Source organism: Scyliorhinus torazame, chromosome 18 (genome assembly GCF_047496885.1).
Source record: "Scyliorhinus torazame isolate Kashiwa2021f chromosome 18, sScyTor2.1, whole genome shotgun sequence".
In the NCBI taxonomy this organism is placed as follows: Eukaryota; Metazoa; Chordata; class Chondrichthyes; order Carcharhiniformes; family Scyliorhinidae; genus Scyliorhinus; species Scyliorhinus torazame.
The window spans coordinates 57,377,776-57,400,093 of NC_092724.1; the positions used below are offsets into that span (position 1 = coordinate 57,377,776).

The following is a 22,318-nucleotide window of genomic DNA, read 5'->3' on the forward strand; positions in this document are numbered from 1 at the left end:
CAGGTCTGTAGTTTCCCATTTCTTGCTTCCCCCTTTCTGATGTAGTGAAGTTATGTTTTCTGCTTTCCAATCTGTAGGAACCAGTCTAGAATCGATCAAATTTTGAAAAATGATCACCAATGTACTCACTATTTCTACAGCCACCTCTCAAACACTCTGGGAAATAGACATCCAGGAGATTTATCTACTATCAGCCCCATTAATTTCTCCAGTGATTTAAAAAAAAAACTAATATTAATATCTTGTTCCTCATTTACACTGGAACTTAATTCTTCATTATCTGTGTATTTCCTCCTTATAAACAGACACAAAATATTTCTTTCGTTTCTCTGCCATTTCCTTATCATAACTTATTTCTATATACAATATACCTAAGGTTGCATATATGAGTTTCTACTAATGAGGTTCATAAATTGAGAGTGTTACACCAGACTGTAGTATGATGTGGAGATGCTGGCGTTGGATGGGGTGAGCACAGTAAAACGTCTTACAACTTCTTACAGACTGTAGTCTCGCAGGGAGTTCTAGTTACTGGCTGGGTGAACGGTATATCGGACAGAAGAAGCAGGCAAACTTAAAAGGAAGTGGGAAATATCAGACAAGAAAGTATTTTGTTTAAAATGTAATTCAGTCTCGAACTGGACTGAGGTGTCACAACATCAATCTGAATCTCTGACTCTGATTGGGAGGGATTTCAGATCCTTGCTCTGATTGGTGAGTGTGAATTCTCTAATTTGCATGGGGTTCCTTCCTGGTCTGAATGGCTCTATAACTGGGTTCAGTGGGCAGCTGCTGCCACAGTCTGGCACAGATACACTCGCTGAAGGAGACAGCAAGCTTACTGGAAGAAATGATGCGGATGTTGTGTTTTTTCTGCTCTCTGGCGCTGTGGTTGGGCTGTAAGTACAAACACTGAACTCTGCTCCTCCCGCAGCAGCAGATGGAGATCTTGGAATCACTTTTAAACAGTCAATTTATAATGTTCAATCTCTGCTCTTTTACAGATGGACAGTCTCAGACTCTGACTCAGCCTCCAGACCTGACTGTGACACCGGGAAACACGGCCACACTGGACTGTAACATTGGAGCGGGTGATAGCTATTATGTTAATTGGTACAAGCAGACACCAGGAGCAGCTCCTCAATGGATCCTCTATTACTATCACTCTCTCAGTGCCCCTACCTATGGTTCCGGATTTAGCAGCGACCGCTTCACGTCTAAAGTTAACAGCGGCCACAACATTTACCAGTTAATCATAAAGAACGTGGAGGTGAATGATGCTGCCGTCTATTACTGTGGAAAGTGGGTTTCCTCGGGCAGTGCTTATGTGTCACAGTGACAGAGGGTAAAACAAAAACTGAAATCCGCAAATAGTATACAATTAACATCCTTCTTTCTGATAAATCTTTCTCGTGTTTTGTATCTCATTACACAGTTTAATTATGTCCTTCATACAATATTTTTAAATTGCTATCATTTAATTTTTGATAACATTCTGAATCTCTGTATTGGGTGTTGATTTTTTTTACTATCAGTGTGTGGATGTTGCTGTGAGTTTATTCCTCATTGTTCCTCACCAGCAGGAACTCTGGGAATACAGGAAGCCAGAATAATGCTGGACTGGAGAATCTGAGCGTGTTTTCAGTCTGATTCCAGGATCCGGGATAACTGTATGGACTGAACCCTAGAACATCACACTGTGTGGGTGTTTGGCCAAGGGACCAAACTCTTTGTCGCAGGTAAGTGGCTGGAAACTCCCTCCTGAAGAAACTTGATGTGTTGATTTAGACATTTGGAAATCATTAACAATTCAAATGCAGTTTTTTTCGTACCTACTGGTTAAATTTAATTTTACAGTGAAATTGCTGATTACATGTTTCGTCTCCAGCATCAGTTCTATTAACCAGAAAAACCCGAACAATTAATTGTTCGTTCTGCATGTGCGAATTTTGGAGTTTTTAACACTAGCTCTTACTTAATGGTGTTGCTGTTTCTCAATACACTTTTTCTATTAATAAATTCTCTTATTTGTGGTGGAGGCAATTCAGTCATGGGTAGCAAAAGACAATTGGGAAGAGAAAATTGACCGGGATTGTGGGGCAAGGTGGGGGAGCGGGACTCGGCGTTAACAGAGAGCTGGCACAGTTGTGATGGGCCGAATGGCCTATTTCTGTGCTGTAACCATTGTGCACTTTATTATAAATTAATTTCTGGAATTAACTTCACAAAGTTCCGGTGGAAACTGGTTGCTCTAAATTTTTTATGTAGTTTGGTGCAGATAGATTTTTGATCAAGATGTGGTACAGTTTAAAATAATTCCTTCATGAAAGTTGTGGTTGGCTCTCATGATTAAACTGTTTTCTTAACTACTGTGGAAATGTTATTCACTGTTTGGTGCGCAGGAAGGAATTAACACTACAGAAATAAATGTCTTTTCATGTCCTGAAATGTTTCACATTGAATTAGAAACAGGAAGAAGTTCTTCAGCCTTTCTAACCTGCTCTCCCATTCTATATGATCAGTGCTGATCCTCTATCTTGATGCCCTATTCCTGCTATCTGCCCGTACCCCTTGATGTTGCTAAAATTTTAAAAAATCATCTCTTTCTTGAGTATGTTCAGTGACTTGGCCTCCATAGCCTTCTGTGGCAGCGAATTCCTCAGGTTCACTATCATTTTCCCTTATCTCAACTGGATTTGAGTTTTTGTTGAGAGGAATGTGGTGAGCGTGGGTGTCTAAAAAAAACACTTGATAAAATGCCACACCTAACTGCTTTATCAGCAATGTCAAAGGCCAGGGATTAACAGTGGTAATGAAAGTGTGAACATGGAGATTGACTGAGTGACAGGAAACAGGAGTGATGATTGGTTGTTTCTTGGACTGGCAGGAGGTATAGAATGGAATTCCCCAGCGATTAGTATTAGGACATCTGTTTTTCTTTCAAAATGTGCGGCTGACTGAAAATGGGGAAGTATTGTGAACTGTGAGGAGGATGGTGATCGACTTCACAAGGACAGATACAGACTGGGGTAAAGGGTGGACACATGGCAGATGAAACTTTGCAGCTTTATTTCAATCATGTGCACTTGAATACTGAGATTTGTCGCTCCCATTCACTCAGGATTGTACTGTGGGATCGGTGAGCCCTCCCACATCTCTCCATTGACCATTCCTTGTTGATTAGATGAATGTCAGTGGGCCATTCACCTGTCAATAGCTGAGTCCTGTCCTCACCTCACACTCTCAACCATCAACCCTTTCAGTGGGTGGGAGGAAAGTCATATTGTGGAAGGATGGGGGAGGTGACGTAAGGGCAGCATTTTCAGCCTCAGAACCCATAGAATCCCTACAGTGCAGAAGGAGGCCATTTGGCCAATCAAGTCTGTACCAATCTTCTGAAAGAACACCCCACCTAGGTCCACTCCACTGCCCTAGCCCCATAACCCCACCTAACCTACAAATCTTTGGACACTAAGGGGCAATTTAGAATGGCTAATCCACCAACCTGCACATTTTGGACTGGGGAGAAAATCTGAGCACAGAGGAAACCCACGCAGACACTGGGAAAACATGCAAACTCCACACAAACAGTCACCCAGGGCTGGAATTGATCCCGGGTCCCTGCCGCTGTGAGGCAGCAGTGTTAACCACAGTTCCCATGCAAGCAGATTTTCTGATACACTGAGCACCTAGTTTTTGATGAGACGTGGGATCCGGAATCCGTTCTCCCCCTAATCATGGATACAGAGACAAAGTGAAATGTTCCTGCTATAAGACCATAAGACATAGGAGTGGAAGTGAGGCCATTCGGCCCATTGAGTCCACTCCACCATTCAATCATGGCTGATTTCAACTCCATTTACCCGCTCTCTCTCCATAGCCCTTAATTCCTTGAGAAATCAAGAATTTATCAACTTCTATCTTAAAGACACTCAACGTCCCGGCCTCCACCGCCCTCTGTGGCAATGAATTCCACAGAACCACCACTCTCTTGCTGAAGAAATTTCTCCTCATCTCTGTTCTAAAGTGACTCCCTTTTATTCTAAGGCTGTGTCCCCGGGTCCTAGTCTCCCTTGCTAATGGAAACAACTTCCCTACGTCCACCCTATCTAAGCCATTCATTATCTTGTAAGTTTCTATTAGATCTCCCCTCAAACTCCTAAACTCCAATGAATATAATTCCAGGATCCTCAGACGTTCATCGTATGTTAGGCCTACCATTCCTGGGATCATCCGTGTGAATCTCCGCTGGACCCGCTCCAGTGCCAGTATGTCCTTCCTGAGGTGTGGGGCCCAAAATTGCTCTCAGTATTCTAAATGGGGCCTAACTAATGCTTTATAAAGCTTCAGAAGTACATCCCTGCTTTTATATTCCAAGCCTCTTGAGATGAATGACAACATTGCATTTACTTTCTTAATTACGGACTCAACCTGCAAGTTTACCTTTAGAGAATCCTGGACTAGGACTCCCAAGTCCCTTTGCACTTCAGCATTATGAATTTTGTCACCGTTTAGAAAATAGTCCATGCCTCTATTCTATTTTTCCAAAGTGCAAGACCTTGCGCTTGCCCACGTTGAATTTCATCAGCCATTTCTTGGACCACTCTCCTAAACTGTCTAAATCTTTCTGCAGCCTCCCCACCTCCTCCATACTACCTGCCCCTCCACCTATCTTTCTATCATCGGCAAACTTAGCCAGAATGCCCCCAGTCCCGTCATCTAGATCGTTAATATATAAAGAGAACAGCTGAGGCCCCAACACTGAACCCTGCGGGACACCACTCGTCGCCGGTTGCCATTCCGAAAAAGAACCTTTTTCCCCAACTCTCTGCCTTCTGCCTGACAGCCAATCATCAATCCATGTTAGTACCTTGCCTCGAATACCATGGGCCCTTATTTTACTCGGCAGTCTCCCGTGAGGCACCTTATCAAAGGCCTTTTGGAAGTCAAGATAGATAACATCCATTGGCTCTCCTTGGTCTAACATATTTGTTATCTCTTCAAAGAAATCTAACAGGTTTGTCAGGCACGGCCTCCCCTTACTAAATCCATGCTGACTTGTCCTAATCTGACCCTGCACTTCCAAGAATTTAGAAATCTCATCCTTCACAATGGATTCTAGAATCTTGCCAACAACCGAGGTTAGGCTAATTGGCCTATAATTTTCCATCTTTTTCCTTGTTCCCTTCTTGAACCGGGGGGTTACAACAGCGATTTTCCAATCCTCTGGGACTTTCCCTGACTCCAGTGACTTTTGAAAGATCATAACTAACGCCTCCACTATTTCTTCAGCTATCTCCTTTAGAACTCTAGGATGTAGCCCATCTGGGCCTGGGGATATATCAATTTTTAGACCTCTTAGTTTCTCTAGCACTTTCTCCTTTGTGATGGCTACTATATTCAACTCTGCCCTCTGACTCTCCGGAATTGTTCGGATATTACTCATGTCTTCTACTGTGAAGACTGACGCAAAGTACTTATTCAGTTCCTCAGCTATTTCCTTGTCTCCCATCACAAAATTACCAGCGTCATTTTGGAGCGGCCCAATGTCAACTTTTGCCTCCCGTTTGTTTTTAATGTATTTAAAGAAACTTTTACTATCATTCCTAATGTTACTGGCTAGCCTACCTTCAAATTTGATCCTCTCTTTCCTTATTTCTCTCTTTGTTATCCTCTGTTTGTTTTTGTAGTCTTCCCAATCTTCTGACTTCCCACTACTCTTTGCCACATTATAGGCTTTCTCTTTTGCTTTGATGCATTCCCTAACTTCCTTTGTCAGCCATGGCTGCCTAATCCCCCCTCTGATAACCTTTCTTTTCTTTGGGATGAACCTCTGTACTGTGTCCTCAATTACTCCCAGAAACTCCTGCCATTGCTGTTCTACTGTCTTTCCCACTAGGCTCTGCTCCCAGTTCATTTTCGTCAGTTCCTCCCTCATGCCCCTGTAGTTACCTTTATTTAACTGTAACACCTATACATCTGATTCTACCTTCTTTCTTTCAAATTGGAGATTGAATTCGACCATATTATGATCACTGCCTCCTAAGTTCTCCATTACTTTAAGATCTTTAATCAAGTCACTACACTCACATGATAGCAGCAATTCGACACAGACTGGGGATAGAATCTGGGAGCTGGAGGTGAAGTACCCACAGTGAGCGATGCTCTAATCCACACAGTCAGCAGGAGGATCCTAAAACAACAACTTTTACATCAAACTTAGTACTTTCTGTTCTCAAACCCATGACACTCTGGGTCCTCTCACTCAATGAAGTTTGGGGCCCACTATAGGAAGCTGCAACCATTCCCAGTAAATTATTTTAAACTCTAAAATAAGTTAACATTTCCTCTAACAATATGTGTTCCCTGTTTCTGATTGCAGCTCGGCAACTTCCTGACCCTTCAGTAAAACTGCTTGGGCCTTCAGCCGATGAGATATCCACTAAAGGAGCCGGCACGTTAGTTTGCCTGGTCAGCAAACTATCCATGGGCTTTGCTGCGGTCAGCTGGACAGTCGATGGGAGCCCGACGAGCAGTGATGTCCAAACCAGCGTGGCATCGCGGAACCCGGACAACAGCTTCAGTCTCAGCAGCTACCTGGCAGTCCCTGGCAGAGATTGGAGCAGTGGGAAGGTGTACTCCTGTACAGTTCGACAAGGAGCAGCTTCAAAAACAACTGCAACAGCCTCTCAATCTGGCTGTTAAACAAATGGAAGATTCACTTGTGTCTGCTGCCTGAATAGTTAGAATATGTCACTTTGTCTTCCACCACCATTATCCCCCCTCTATCCTTGGTACCTGCTGCATTTCATGTTTCTCTTTGCTTTGTGTGATTCTGCTTTACCATTTGGGTTGTTTTGTACCTGGGGCAGGTTTTGCTCAGTTTCTCCATTACAAAAGGTGACACCAGGGTTAAAGTGACCAGTTCCTTAGCTCCAATCAAATATTTCTGATCAAAATGGGTTGTTTGCTCAGCAGCGGTGTTGGATTTAATGAAAGTTTATTATCTGCTCCAGCCAGGCAATGACTGTCACTGAGTGTAATTTCCAATAAAGAAAATCTGTGCAGGAAATATTGCCGTGTGTGTGTGTTATATCACCTTGTGCACATCTGGAGCCCTGTCTGATGAACAGCATGAGATATGGACTGATTTATGAATTGGGCAGGTAGACCATTAACTTTTAAAAGGAGAGATGATGGGAGAACTAACGCTCGTTGTGCAAATATAGAAGAATAAGTTATCGAAATGTCGAAAGAATATTGGGTCATAGTTTTTTATATAGGGGAGTAGAGGTGAATAACAATGTGATAATTCTGAACCCATACAGATCATTGGCTAGGTCAGAGTTGCAATATTGTGCCCAGCTTGGGACACCTATTTTCTGAAGGACAAGACCATGGAGATGGTACAGGAGATAGTCATTGAGATGACATCAGAAGGTGTGAGGCTGCAGTTATTCGGAGGGACTGGGGCCATTGATATTTTTTTCACTAGAAAAAGGGAAGTCCCTAAAATATTGAGTAGAAAGTTTTGGAAAGGGAATCCTGTGGTGCAGTGGACAGTGTCCCTGCCTCTGAGCCAGAAGCTCTGGGTTCGAGTCCTACTCCAGGACTTGATGGCCAAGGAGGGTAAGGTCACAACACAGCCAATCATTTGGTTATTGATCTGCAAACCCTTCCAACACATGCCTCTGGCAGGCTTTAAGAGGGAGAGATTCCTGGTCAGCCCATGAAGGAAAGAGAATTGAGCCTCTTCTATTTTCTGAAAATATTTTATTCAAGGCATTTTTGCGTACACACACAAATACCACCACCTCTGGATGCGGGACCACCTCCACACCCAGCACCTCGGACATCACGTCCATGTACCCCTGCCAGAACCCCCCTCAATCTCAGACACATCCAGAACATGTGGACATGGTTTGTGGGGCCCCACCGCGCACTGCCCACACCAATCCTCTATCCCCATAAATAACCCACTCATCCTCGCCACCGTCATGTGAGCCCTATGTGTCACTTTAAACTTAGGAAGCTTAACTTCGCACAATGAGGACGCATTCACCCTCCGCAAATCTTCTGCCACGTCTCGGCCTCCACCTCCCCTCCGAACTCCTCCTCACCGCAACATCTCCCATTTACGATTAATGTCCCTCTCCAGGGCTCCCTCCACTCCATCAACTTCTTATAGACATCTGATAACTTCCCCTGCCCTGCAACCCCAGCGGCGGCAGCCCAGGAAAGGGTGGCACCTCTCTCTTTAAAGTCTCGAACCTGCAGGTACATAAAGCTATTCTCCTGAGGAACTCGTACACTTCCTCCAGGTCCTCCAGCCCCGTGAATTTGCCCCCTATAAACAGGTCCCGAAGCACTCAATCCTTGCCTGCCCCCCAAACCTCGCATTCAGCCCCGCTGGCGCAAAACTATGGTTAATACAGCTCGGCGGCCACACCGAGGCACCCGCCAGCCCTAATGCTGCCTCCCACTGTCCCACACCCTTAGGGCTGACAAGGCCACTGGGCTCGCGGAGTACCTGGCCGGTGAGAACGGTAAAGGTGCCAACAACAAAGCCCTCAAACACGTACCCCTGCACGATGCCACCTTCAGTACCCCCACACCGACCCCACCCCCATGGCCCATTCCCTTACCAGAGCAATGTTCAACGCTCAATAATAGTTCATCATGTTTGGTAATGCCCCACCCATCCCATTGCCAATAGTGCCCGCTGCACCCGTCGGGTCTTTCCCTCCCACACAAACCCAGCTATCTGCCCATTGACCTTCCTAAAAAACGACTTAGGATTGGGAGGTTCTGGAATCCAATCAAAAACCACGGCAGCACCGCCATTTTCACTGTCTGCACCCATCCTGCCAGCGACTGCACGTCCCACCTCTTAAAGTCACCCTTCATCTGCTCCACCAGCTGAGCCAAGTTCAGTTTATGCGACTGCACCCAGCTCCGTGTCAGCTGGATACCCCCCCCCCCCCCCCCCCCCGGCTCAATCCCTCTCCAGTGACATTAGCAGCAGCTCTATCGCTAAGGCAAAGAGAAATAAGGGAGAGCGGGCATTCCTGCCTCGTCCCATGATGCTGTCCGAAGTACTCTGAACTCACTCGGTTTGTCTGCATGCTCTCGACCGGCGCTTATACAACAGCTGGATCCAATCCACAAACCCCTGCCCGAACCGCCCCAGCAGCTCCAACAGATACATCCATTCCAGCTGATCAAATGCCTTCTCCGCATCCATTGCCACCACTACCTCCACCTCCTGTCCCTCCGAAGGCATCATAATTACATTGAGTAGCTTCCTCACATTCGCCGATAACTGCCCCCTCTTCACAAAACCCGTCTGATCCTCATCTATCACCCCCGGCACACAGCAGTCCTCAATTCTCGATGCCAACACCTTCACCAATAACTTGGTGTCAACATTCAATAGCAATATCAGGCGGTGTGATCCACACAGCTCCGGGTCCTTGACACTCTTCGGAATCAGGGAGATGGAAGCCTGCAACAATGTGGGGGGGGGGTGGAGGGAGGGAGGAGTTGCCCCCTCTCCTCTTCTTCAATATGTACCCTCACCTCCAGTGGCCCCAGGTCCGCCCCAAACCTTTAATAAAACTCCACCGCGAACCTGTCTGCCCCTGGGGCCTTCCCTGCCTGCACTTCCTCACACCATCCATCACCTCTCTTAGCCCGATTGGGGCCCCTAGCCCCGAACCAGCTCCACCTCCACTTTGGGAAGCTCTAACCCATCCAGAAACCGCTGCATTCCCCTACTCCCAATTGGGGGCTCCGACTCGTAGAGCCTCTTATAAAAGACCTCGAACACCCCATTTATGACCTCCTGGTCCACCACCATCCTACGTTTATCATCCCTAACTCTCCTGATCTCCTTTTCTGCCTCCTGCTTACGCAACTGGTAGGCCAACATCCTACTCGCCTTTTCCCCATAATGGGCAGCACGGTAGCATTGTGGATAGCACAATTGCTTCACAGCTCCAGGGTCCCAGGTTCGATTCCGGCTTGGGTCACTGTCTGTGCGGAGTCTGCACATCCGCCCCGTGTGTGCGTGGGTTTCCTCCGGGTGCTCCGGTTTCCTCCCACAGTCCAAAGATGTGCAGGTTAGGTGGATTGGCCATGACAAATTGCCCTTAGTGTCCAAAATTGCCCTTAGTGTTGGGTGGGGTTACTGGGTTATGGGGATAGGGTGGAGTTGTTGACCTCGGGTAGGATGCTCTTTCCAAGAGCCCGTGCAGACTCGACGGGCTGAATGGCCTCCTTTTGCACTGTAAATTCTATGATAATCATACACTGGCCCTCCGCAACTGCCCCACTACCTTCCCCTTAGAAATTAGCCCAAACTCCATCTGGATCCTCTGCCGCTCCTTCAACAACCCTGTCTCTGGCGCCTCCGAGTATCTCCTGTCCACCTTCAAAATCTCCTCCACCAGCTTTGCCCACCCGCTCCGCATCCGAACTGATATAAACTCACCCTGATTACAGCCTTAAGTGCTTCCCACAGTGTGGCGGCTGTGACCTCCCCTGTGTTGTTCAGCTCTACGTAGCCCCGAATGGCAGTCCTCACCCACTCACACACCTCCTCATCCGCCAGCAACCCACATCCAGCCTCCACTGTGGGCAATGCCCTGCTCCGCGGGTCATCCGTAAATCCACCCAGTGAGGTGTGCGGTTGGAAACCACAATCGCCAAATACTCTGAGTCTCCCACACCTGCCAGCAGTGTCTTGTCCAACACAAAAGGAAATTAATCCTGGAGCACACCCGTGCACATGAGAGTAACATCTCCTTCAGCCTTGGCTCCCAAACCTCCACGGATCCCCCCCCCCCCCCCCCCCCCCCCTCCACCCATCTCCCTCCCTCCGGTCCAAGCTTGGATCTATGATCGTATTAAAATCACCCCCATAATCAACCGATGCGAGTCCAAGTTCAGAGTCATCCCTAATACCCGCCTTGTAAGTCCACGTCATCCCAATTCGGGGCATAAACGTTTACCAGAACCACCGGCATCCCCTCCGACCATCACATAGCTCCCCGCCGGAATGGCCACAATATTCCCCACCTCAAATGCAATCCGCTTATTTAAAAAATATATATATTTTATTCAAAACGTTTGGCCAACCATAACAGTACATTGTGTATCTTTTACACAGTAATATAACAATATAAATAACAATGGCCAGTTTTTTAAACAAGAAATAAATAATATATAAACAACATCAAAATTAAAAAACAAAACTAAATGGCAACTGCCTTGTCCCAAATAAATACTCTCCAAAAATACAATTCAGCAGTCCAGTATACAATTACCTATAACAACAACCTATACATATTATACTTATACACTAACATCCCTGAGGGTCCTTCTGGTTCCTCCCCCCCCCCCCCCCCCCCCACCTGGGTTGCTGCTGCTGTCTTCTTCTTTTCCATTCCCTCTATCTTTCTGTGAGGTATTCGACGAACGGTTGCCACCGCCTGGAGAACCCTTGAGCCGATCCCCTTAGGACGAACTTAATCCGTTCCAGCTTTATAAACCCTGCCATGTCATTTATCCAGGTCTCCACACCCGGGGGCTTGGCTTCCTTCCACATCAACAGTATCCTGCGCCGGGCTACTAGGGACGCAAAGGCCAAAACATCAGCTTCTTTCGCCTCCTGCACTCCCGGCTCTTCTGCAACCCCGAATATAGCCAACCCCCAGCTTGGTTCGACCTGGACCCCCACCACCTTCGAAAGCACCTTTGTCACCCCCACCCAAAACCCCTGTAGTGCCGGACATGACCAGAACATGTGGGTGTGATTCGCTGGGCTTCTCGAGCATCTCGCACACCTATCCTCTACTCCAAAAAATTTACTGAGCCGTGCTCCAGTCATATGCGCCCTGTGTAACACCTTAAATTGTATCAGGCTTAGCCTGGCACACGAGGACGATGAGTTTACCCTACTTAGGGCATCAGCCCACAGCCCCTCCTCAATCTCCTCCCCCAGCTCTTCTTCCCATTTCCCTTTCAGCTCATCTACCATAATCTCCCCCTCGTCCCTCATTTCCCTATATATGTCTGATACCTTACCGTCCCCCACCCATGTCTTTGAGATCACTCTGTCCTGCACCTCCTGCGTCGGGAGCTGCGGGAATTCCCTCACCTGTTGCCTCGCAAAAGCCCTCAGTTGCATATACCGGAATGCATTCCCTTGGGGCAACCCATATTTTTCGGTCAGCGCTCCCAGACTTGCAAACATCCCATCTACAAACAGATCTCTCAATTGTGTTACTCCTGCTCTTTGCCATGTTCCAAATCCCCCATCCATTCTCCCCGGAGCAAACCTGTGGTTATTTCTTATCGGGACCACACCGAGGCTCCCGTCTTTCCCCTATGCCGTCTCCACTGCCCCCAAATTTTCAGAGTAGCCACCACCACCGGGCTTGTGGTGTATTTCTTCGGTGAGAACGGCAACGGCGCCGTCACCATAGCTTGTAGGCTAGTACCCCTGCAGGACGCCCTCTCCAATCTCTTCCACGCTGCTCCCTCCTCTTCTCCCATCCACTTACATACCATTGAGATATTGGCGGCCCAGTAGTACTCACTTAGGCTCGGTAGTGCCAGCCCCCCCCTATCCCTACTACGCTGCAAAAATCCCTTCCTCACTCTCGGGGTCTTCCCGGCCCACACAAATCTCATGATACTCTTCTCAATCCTTTTGAAAAAATCCTTCGTGATCACCACCGGGAGGCACTGAAACACAAAAAGGAATCTCGGGCGGACCACCATTTTAACCGCCTGCACCCTCCCTGCCAGTGACAGGGATACCATGTCCCATCTCTTGAAGTCCTCTTCCATCTGTTCCACCAATCGCGTTAAATTTAACCTATGCAATGTACCCCAATTCTTGGCTATCTGGATCCCCAAGTAGCGAAAGTCCCTTGTTACCTTCCTCAGCGGTAAGTCCTCTATTTCTCTGCTCTGCTTCCCTGGATGCACCACAAACAACTCACTTTTCCCCATGTTCAGTTTATACCCTGAAAATTCTCCAAACTCCCCAAGTATCCGCATTATCTCTGGCATCCCCTCCGCCGGGTCCGCCACATACAACAGCAAATCGTCCGCATGCAGAGATACCCGGTGTTCTTCTCCTCCCCTGAGTACTCCCCTCCACTTCCTGGAACCCCTCAATGCTATTGCCAGGGGCTCAATCGCCAGTGCAAACAATAATGGGGACAGAGGACATCCCTGCCTCGTCCCTCTATGGAGCCGAAAATACGCAGACCCCCGTCCATTCGTGACCACGCTCGCCATCGGGGCCCTATACAGCAGCTGTACCCATCTAATATACTCATCTCCAAAGCCAAATCTCCTCAACACCTCCCACAAATAATCCCACTCCACTCTATCAAATGCTTTCTCGGCATCCATCGCCACCACTATCTCCGCTTCCCCCTCTGGTGGGGGCATCATCATTACCCCTAGCAGCCTCCGTATATTCGTATTCAGCTGTCTCCCCTTCACAAACCCAGTTTGGTCCTCATGGACCACCCCCGGGACACAATCCTCTATCCTCATTGCCATTACCTTGGCCAGAATCTTAGCGTCTACGTTCAGGAGGGAAATAGGCCTATAGGACCCGCATTGCAGCGGGTCTTTTTCCTTCTTTAGGAGAAGCGATATCGTTGCCTCAGATATAGTCGGGGGCAGCTGTCCCCTTTCCCTCGCCTCATTAAAGGTTCTCATCAGTAGCGGGGCGAGCAAGTCCACATATTTCCTGTAAAATTCAACTGGGAATCCATCCGGTCCCGGGGCCTTCCCCGCCTGCATGCTCCTAATTCCTTTCACTACTTCCTCCATTTCGATCTGTGCTCCCAGTCCCACCCTCTCCTGCTCCTCCACCTTAGGAAATTCCAGCTGGTCCAGAAAACACATCATTCTCTCCTTCCCATCCGGGGGCTGAGCTTCATATAATCTTTCATAGAATGCCTTGAACACTCCATTCACTCTCTCCGCTCCCCGCTCCATCTCTCCCTCCTCATCCCTCACTCCCCCTATTTCCCTCGCTGCTCCCCTTTTCCTCAATTGGTGGGCCAGCAACCTGCTCGCCTTCTCCCCATATTCGTACTGTACACCCTGTGCCTTCCTCCACTGTGCCTCTGCAGTATCCGTTGTCAGCAAATCAAATTCTACGTGTAGCCTTTGCCTTTCCCTGTACAGTCCCTCCTCCGGTGCCTCCGCATATTGCCTGTCCACCCTCAGAAGTTCTTGCAGCAACCGCTCCCTTTCCCTACTCTCCTGCTTTCCTTTATGTGCCCTGATTGATATCAGCTCCCCTCTAACCACTGCCTTCAGCGCCTCCCAGACCACTCCCACCTGGACCTCCCCATTATCATTGAGTTCCAAGTACTTTTCAATGCACCCCCTCACCCTTAGACATACCCCCTCATCTGCCAATAATCCCATGTCCATTCTCCAGGGTGGACGCCGTTCTTTTTCCTCCCCTATCTCCAAGTCCACCCAGTGTGGAGCGTGATCCGAAATAGCTATAGCCGTATACTCCATCCCCCTCACCTTCGGGATCAACGCCCTTCCCAAAACAAAAAAGTCTATTCGCGAATAAACTTTGTGGACATAGGAGAAAAACGAAAACTCCTTACTCCTAGGTCTGCTAAATCTCCATGGGTCTACTCCTCCCATCTGCTCCATAAAGTCTTTAAGCACCTTGGCTGCTGCCGGCCTCCTTCCAGTCCTGGACCTCGATCTGTCCAGCCCTGGTTCCAGCACCGTGTTAAAATCTCCACCCATTACCAACTTCCCCACCTCTAGGTCCGGGATACGTCCTAACATGCGCCTCATAAAGTTGGCATCATCCCAGTTCGGGGCATATACGTTCACTAAGACCACCGCCTCCCCTGTAATTTGCCACTCACCATCACGTATCTGCCCCCACTATCCGCCACTATGGTCTTTGCCTCAAACATTACCCGTTTCGCAATCCGCTTATTAACCAGCACCGCCAATCCCCTCATTTTCAAATCCAGCCCCGAATGGAACACCTGCCCCACCCATCCCTTTCTCAGCCTCGCCTGGTCTCCCAGCATCAGGTGCATCTCGTGCAAAAAGAGCCACATCCGCCTTCATGCACTGCGTGAACACACGCAAGGGCTTAACCAGCCCATTCAAGCCCCTCATGTTCCACACGACCAGCCTGGTCAGGGGTGCTCCCCGCTCCCTTCCCATTGACAAAACATAAATTTCTTTACCCGTCAGTCTGGCCTCAATAAAAGTCGAGATAGATTTGCAGGTACAGCATTAGTTATTTTTTTTGACTTGCAAGCCTGACTCAATTCACAGCGGTACAAAACACATCTTGCTTCCTACACCTCTGGAATCAAGTGAGTCTGTAGGAAAAAGGAATCTCTACTGATACACACAAATGGCATCAAGTTTCACATACACGATTCCCATAGGTCATCCTATACCCCTCCTGACCTGGCCATACATCCTAATTGGCTCACTTCCAATCCCTTCCTCTGGCCCCCTATTACCCAGCGTCCTTTTTCCCTCCATCGCTGGACACACCTCCTCCTTGCTTTGCCATGCAGTCTGAAATCCTTTGTCTGTGAACTCACCAAAATGAGACTGGCCTATTTCTACATTACAGTAACTAATATCTCTAAAACAATTATTTTATATCACATTCGTCATTCCCTCCTTTTATCATTCCATGATAACCGAACTATTCAATCCATAGCTACGGTCCCTCATCTAAAAAGATCCGTCGCTGCATTTCCAATTCCTGTAGTAGCCCCCCTTCATCCGCTGCACCCTCATGGATTTTGACAGCCAAGATTTTAGGGGCGTTGATCTGTTCCAGTGCACCCCGCATTCTACCCATCATACATTTAAGGATGGCTGGGCCCACAAAGATGCAGCCAATAGCCACTGCTAAATACATGGCCATATTTAAACCTCCAAATCCCCAGTTACCCCAAGAGCCAAGATCCTGCATTCCGTCCAGGTGATCCCGTATGCGATCCATAAATTTAGTGATGTTAGCGGTTAAGTCATGAACTGCCATAATACACTTGCCCTATACTATGACGCATGCCCCACCCTCATGGACCAGAAGATAGTCAAGAGCATACCGGTTCTGCATTGCAAACAACCGCAGCTACAAGACGCTCAGAATTCCCCCACCCGGCTGAGTGGCCCCTGTTGGTGCGAGAACCTGAGGTTTTTTCCAGTTCTCGCAGAATTCAGCTGAGACTGCCCGATGGGTTAACTGATTATGCAGCAACTACGCCGAGGGGCAGGGGACTGTGGTAGGGACTAGAGTCCCAATAGCAATTTGGCGGGGAAATGGGGCTGACAAAACATTGGTCGCTGTGCCATTCAATAAAAAGTAGTATCCTTGCTCCGTGTGCAGGCTAGCATCACAATCAGTATATCGATTGCGCAGGGATCCCCCAGTAGCCCAGTTTATCCAGCTTTGAAACGCCCATTCGGGCCGCCTAGCAATGCGGAAAGCCCTAGTCCCAACAGTGATATGAGAGACATTCGCCCAGCCACAAAGGAGCTGGAGGCCGGCGTTCAATGGAACGCAGGTGGTGTTATAACAAACGCATTTGCCAGACGCCTGGGTGATATGACACCTCCTGTCCGTACAGGTGGGGAACAGACATGTTATATTCGTTTCCACCTCTACCAGCAAACAGCCGTATCCTTCACTTCTGAAACAATTCTCGTACGACCGGGAATCCCTATTGGGAGTGAAGTGGCTAGGCATGTACGCCCTCCACCGTTGCAGCCTATCATACTGCGAGTGGGAATTATCCCGAGGAAGGGGAAGGCAAATAGCCGGTGGTGCTGAACCCGGATCGTAAGGAAGAGTGATTTGCTCGGGCGGTGGCTCGGAACGCTGACAATGAACCACCGTTTGGGGAGTGCCCCAAAGCGGTGAAACAGAAAATAACCTAGACACCGCTGCAGGGTTCGGGTAGCAGACAACCCGTCCGTGACCATACAAGCGGTGGTAGATCTGGTAGAAGAGATTCATACTACCCGGGTTTTCCTCAGTTTGGCCTTTAACTAAATTAAGTGTATCTCCTGATAACCTACGTTCTAGCTGTACTTCCCTTCTCACACGACCCGTCCTCTCTCTAGTCCCCCTCTCTCTCTCACAACCTCTTCCTACCCTCTCCTGACGGTCTGATGTTACCTTTATCACACCAATCTTAACACATCCAAAATCAAATTTACATGTACTCCAAAAACAAGGCAATGTCCATATAATGTTCCCTTCCCATCGCCGGGACCGGTGCAATTGCTTCATGAGTCCTGCATTGTCCGTGAATTTGATGACCTTCCATGAGTCGATATCATGTCCTCGTATATGGGGGCACCGAAGAACATCACCTTTGCATAAATGAAATGTCCTTGTAGTTTGGTTGGGGTTACAAATGTAGATAATATTTCCCTTTTCCATGTCCGTCGCCAATAACACTCCAAGCGAGGTGAGGCCGTAGATCACACAGGCGGTGCGTAGCCACCCCATCATGCTCCACACCTGTAAAATAGCACTGGGGAAGGGAGGCAGGTTAATCTGTCCAAGAAAATGAGGCCCGTTATCAGAACTCAACTGAGCTGGTATACTGTACTGGGGAATGATTTCCCGCATCAGAACTTTAACCACAGTAGCAGCTTTATTATCGAGAGTCGGATACGCCTCAACCCATCTGCTGAACACATCCACAATGACCAAAACATATTTATAACATTGACATCTTTCCAACTCAATGTAATCCATTTGGAGCGTCTCAAAGGGACCACTGGCCAACGGGGTTCGCCCCATACCACAAGGGATACCTTTGCCGGTGTTATATTGCTGACAAATCAAACACCGAGTGCTGATATTCTGAGCCAACCCCTGCATTTTAGGGTGCCACCAAGTGTCCAGCAACAAATCACTAGTCCCCCGAGCCCCACAATGAGTTGCAAAGTGTACACATTCAGTGACCCATAAAGCCAGTACATCGACTGGGGTCTTACCGTTTGTGTGGGCAGCGCATTTAATGATGGAAATCTGCGCGGGCATAAGGAGGGCCTGCAGTAAGTCATTAACTAAACCCCGGTGGGATATTTGACCACACATAACCATGTCAGGTTGTTCTGACGAAATATCACTCAAATCGTCTCTTATTGTGGTAGTTTCCTGAATCAAGGCTAAACAGTCGTGGCCAGGTGCGTCTTCATGGACAGGGGGACCACTAAGAAAACAGGCTGGATTGATAGTGGTACAGTATTTAAATGTCAGACGTGGATTGTTCAAAAGGTATATCTCATACCTATTCTGACGAGCTGCGGTAAGATGCTGAGTCTGCAGTTGCCTTAGTAGTGCGATGACCGAGTGGGAGCTATACACCGTAATATCCTGTTGGAGAGTGAGAGCATGTAACGGCTGTGCGATGGCATTGATTGAACGTAAATCTTGTACTAATCAGTACTGGTCTGGTTTGGCTGGTTTAGGCACAGCAAGTATGGGGGTGTTACATTCTGATTGGCAAGGGACCAAAATACCCTGTTGCAACAGCTCTCGGATTAATTTGTCTATAGACGGGGCTGGAGTCGAGTGTTAATCGTTTCAGGGACCTCAAAATATTTTATGGCAGTGCCGTCTGGCGTGACTTGAAGTGCGTACTCTGTTGGATCTGAATGATCCACTGCCCTCCTTACCATAGGCCCCAGATCCCTGGCATGGTACTGGTCGTGGACCTGACGTGTAATATGAGGGCTTACCGAAGCTGACTGTGGCCATAAATGTGGTGGTATTGTAACAAAATCGGCTGTACCTTCTTTTCCCGTGACTGTGGCTGTAACTTTGACTGGCCATTCGGTCCCAATTAATGGCCGGTATTTGTCCTCCAACTCCCTGTTTTGTCCGGTTCTGTCATAGGCCAGGGTAACGTGATGCAGTGAATGTTCAATGTCTAACGTCCATCACTGGGGGGTGATAGAAATATAGCACTGTTGTCTCATCCTCCATGATTGAACCGTTACCCCTTCGTCTCCGTACTCTAGCTGTAGCTGGAAGATACACAGTAAATCTCGGGCCAACAAGTTACAGTCCAATCCAGTAGTCACTACAAACTGATGATCCGCAGACTTATTCTCGTAAGTGACTGTCACAGGTTCAGAGATAGGATACTCACCCAGCTGTCCTTGGAACCCCGACAAATGCTGGGTGTGGTCGGATAGTGGTAGTCGAAGTTCTGATTGTACCGAAGACATGGCTGCTCCAGTGTCGATTACAAACGGGTGATGTTGATCTCCTATCTGCAGAGAGATAATAGGTTCCCTGTCCGATTGGAGAGTCCTTATGACTAAATTAGCTAGTCAATCCTGTGTTGGGAAAGGGTTTGCCTGGGAGAGGTCAGTGTATCTCGCCTGTCCTCCCCTTGGTGGGTACCCCCTCCTTTGGGTCGGGTAGTCTCCTTCTGCTGCCAGTCTTTTAAAGGGGCATTCCTGTTGCCAGTGATCTGCACGGCCGCAATTAAAACATGCATTGCTCCCTCTATACCTGCCCCGTCCTTTTTTCCCAGTAGACCAATGGCCCCTCAGAGGGGGCGGCGGTTGTAAAGCTGTTGGTACATACGGTGGGCCATAAAGAGGAGCTGAGGGTCCCTTTGGGTGGGTTTGATATCCTCCCCCTTGCTGATCCACCCACCCAAAGTCACAATATTGGGGTTCCAGCTGGTAAGCTACCGTTTCTGCCGCTTGTTGGGGTCTCAGATCATCCTTTTTCATTACATACTCAGTCTTAATCTTTGTAACTGAGCCTCCTTCCTGGCCTACACCCTCCTTCCAATAAAATCTGACTGCCCTTGCCATCTGGGAAGGGTCGTTCTCTGTCCAATTTATGTTATTCCATTTCACAGCAGTAGCCACGGAGGGTGGTAGGCAATGCATTAACATAGCACAATATTGAGGGGAATTCTGACCATTTTGATATGGCAAGTCGCCTGACTGCCCACGGTAGATTTCATTAAAACGTTCCAGAAATTCCTCTGGCTCTTCAATCTTTTTAGGTTTGAGGTCTAAGATAGCAGAAATATTTATGGGCTTTTGAAATGTGCTATTCGACGCATTCAGGATTTGTGTCCGTCTATCGTCGTCCAACGCAAGGGCTTGCTGAAGTGCGGCGTGGCTAGCATAATTCAAGTGATTAAGATGATTGCGGTACTCTGCTGGGGTTAAAACCTGCTGGACTAGGGCCCAGAGGTCCCTAGAATCAGCTTGATAAATTGAGATGGTAGTTCTCAGGGAATCCACGAAAGCAGCAGGAGATTTCTTTCTATCTGTGATTGTAGCCATAATAGCCATCATCTCACTGGGTGTCCATGGGAAATAAACGTCTATCGTGGGCTGGGCCCCGGCAGTCACTGCGTCAAGGTTTGGTATCTTCCTAATCGGCAACTGTCTCCGAGTCTCACAGGGGGCACTCTAGCTATTTCCTCTGGTTCTTCCAAGACTTCGACGTCCCTCCCTGTCACTAGAGGGAGCTCTTTCTCTTCAGAACCATCCCTTTCCTCCCCCTTTGTTCTCGAAGTTTGCGGTTTCCCTTTGGTCTGAAGGGATTTAGGTGGTATGCTTGATTGTTTCTGGTTAGGATCAGGCCCTTCTCTCGCTGTCCTTGATCGGGTCCTAGAGCTAACTGGGCTTGTGGAACAGAGCTCCTCTTCCCTCTTAGATCGTGAAGATGGTAAATTAGGACCCACGCTATCAACCAAAAGGGCTGGAGTGACTGGCATGATTGGAATCTGGGGAGCAGTGACTGGATATAAATTATTATACTTTGGTGGTTCTGGAATTAGTGCAGACAATGCTACAGGTGCAGTCGAAATCCTAGCCAACCTGGTCAAATTATCTTAATCTTCATCTTCTGCCTCTGTCAATGCAAGGCCAGCCATTGAACTACGTAGCCCATTGTTTTGTTTTTTTCTTCACTAATTGGAATCCCCATTTTAAGGGCATTTTCTTGCCAACTTAATAACATGATCTTATCCCTCTCATGTTGACGATATTGTCTCCATAATCTAATTAACTCTTTAGCTTTCATACTTTGGCTCTTTCTTTTTTAAAAATTATATATATATTTTTTATTTGCTTATTTATAACCAATGTCAATTTTTTTTGCTCCTTGGCAAAATTATTAAAAAGGTTCTAACAGTGTTCTTTTAAAACTTAAAATGTTTGAAAATACAAATTGAATTACTGCAACTTTCAAGCTTAGCTCTGATCTCAACTCAGAACTGAATTTACGATTTGCTTAACACAAACTTGTATAACTTTTACAACTTAATTAATTCTTTATCTTAACAATTTTTCTTTTAACAAGTTTTTCTTACATTCACAAAAATGTTGGCTGCTATCAATGAGGGAGCAGTTAGCTGCGGTGATTTATACCGGAGCAAAGTCAACTGTCATCTCCAGATTTACACTTTTTAAAATGGTGTCAGTGAGTTTCTTTCAGTTTCTATTAATTCACAAATAAAATGAGATAAACATTATTTCAAGTAAGTAAAACTTAAGATTCTGGCAACTTCAATCAATTGCTTTCGAAAATAATAACTTTTATCAAAGAGGTGGAGAAACCCACTGATTTCCTTTAATTAATTCAAAACGTAACTTTGCTGGAGTTCACTGACTCAAAGGAAAGGTATCCGATTACACCACAGGCTGCTGCTGTTATCTCAAGGCCTGTGTGAGAAGCACTGTCTGTCGTCTTTAACTTTGGCTGCTGCTGTTAACCCTTTGTGAGACTTCTGCTTTAACTAACATGCAGCATCCAGTTCTATGGATGTTCTTTGTTTTGAAATTTATCCAAGCAATTCCCCATAATCTCAACTAATCCTCAGAACTGCGTTTTTCGCCACTACAGTCCAAGGGTACAATTTTAGCTTAATCAACTATAGATTTAAAACACTCACACATGGAATTGAATCATCTGTTTTAGATGTTGCATCAACCCAAAACCTAACCCAAGCCGAATCAGAACTCACACATGGAGTTGAACCATCTTTGTTTAGATGTTCCATCAACCCATAACCTAACCCAAGCCGAATCAGAACTCACACATGGAGTTGAACCATCTTTGTTTAGATGTTCCATCAACCCATAACCTAACCCAAGCCGAATCAGAACTCACACATGGAGTTGAACCATCTTTGTTTAGATGTTCCATCAACCTAACCCAAGCCGAATCAACAATATGAAATCCCATCAATTAAATTTCTAATCCCCAGACTTGACCTTTGAT

General features: G+C 47.2%; 1 protein-coding gene across 1 annotated transcript; it reads left to right on the plus strand.

Annotated features, from left to right (window-relative positions):
- Positions 1-775: 775 nt before the first annotated feature.
- LOC140395223 (immunoglobulin lambda-1 light chain-like) lies at positions 776-7,072 on the plus strand. The gene is made up of 4 exons (XM_072482768.1): positions 776-899; positions 1,005-1,324; positions 1,703-1,739; positions 6,383-7,072. Exons 1-4 carry the CDS (start codon positions 851-853, stop codon positions 6,703-6,705), a joined length of 729 nt encoding a protein of 242 aa, XP_072338869.1. The 5' UTR covers positions 776-850; the 3' UTR covers positions 6,706-7,072.
- Positions 7,073-22,318: the final 15,246 nt, after the last annotated feature.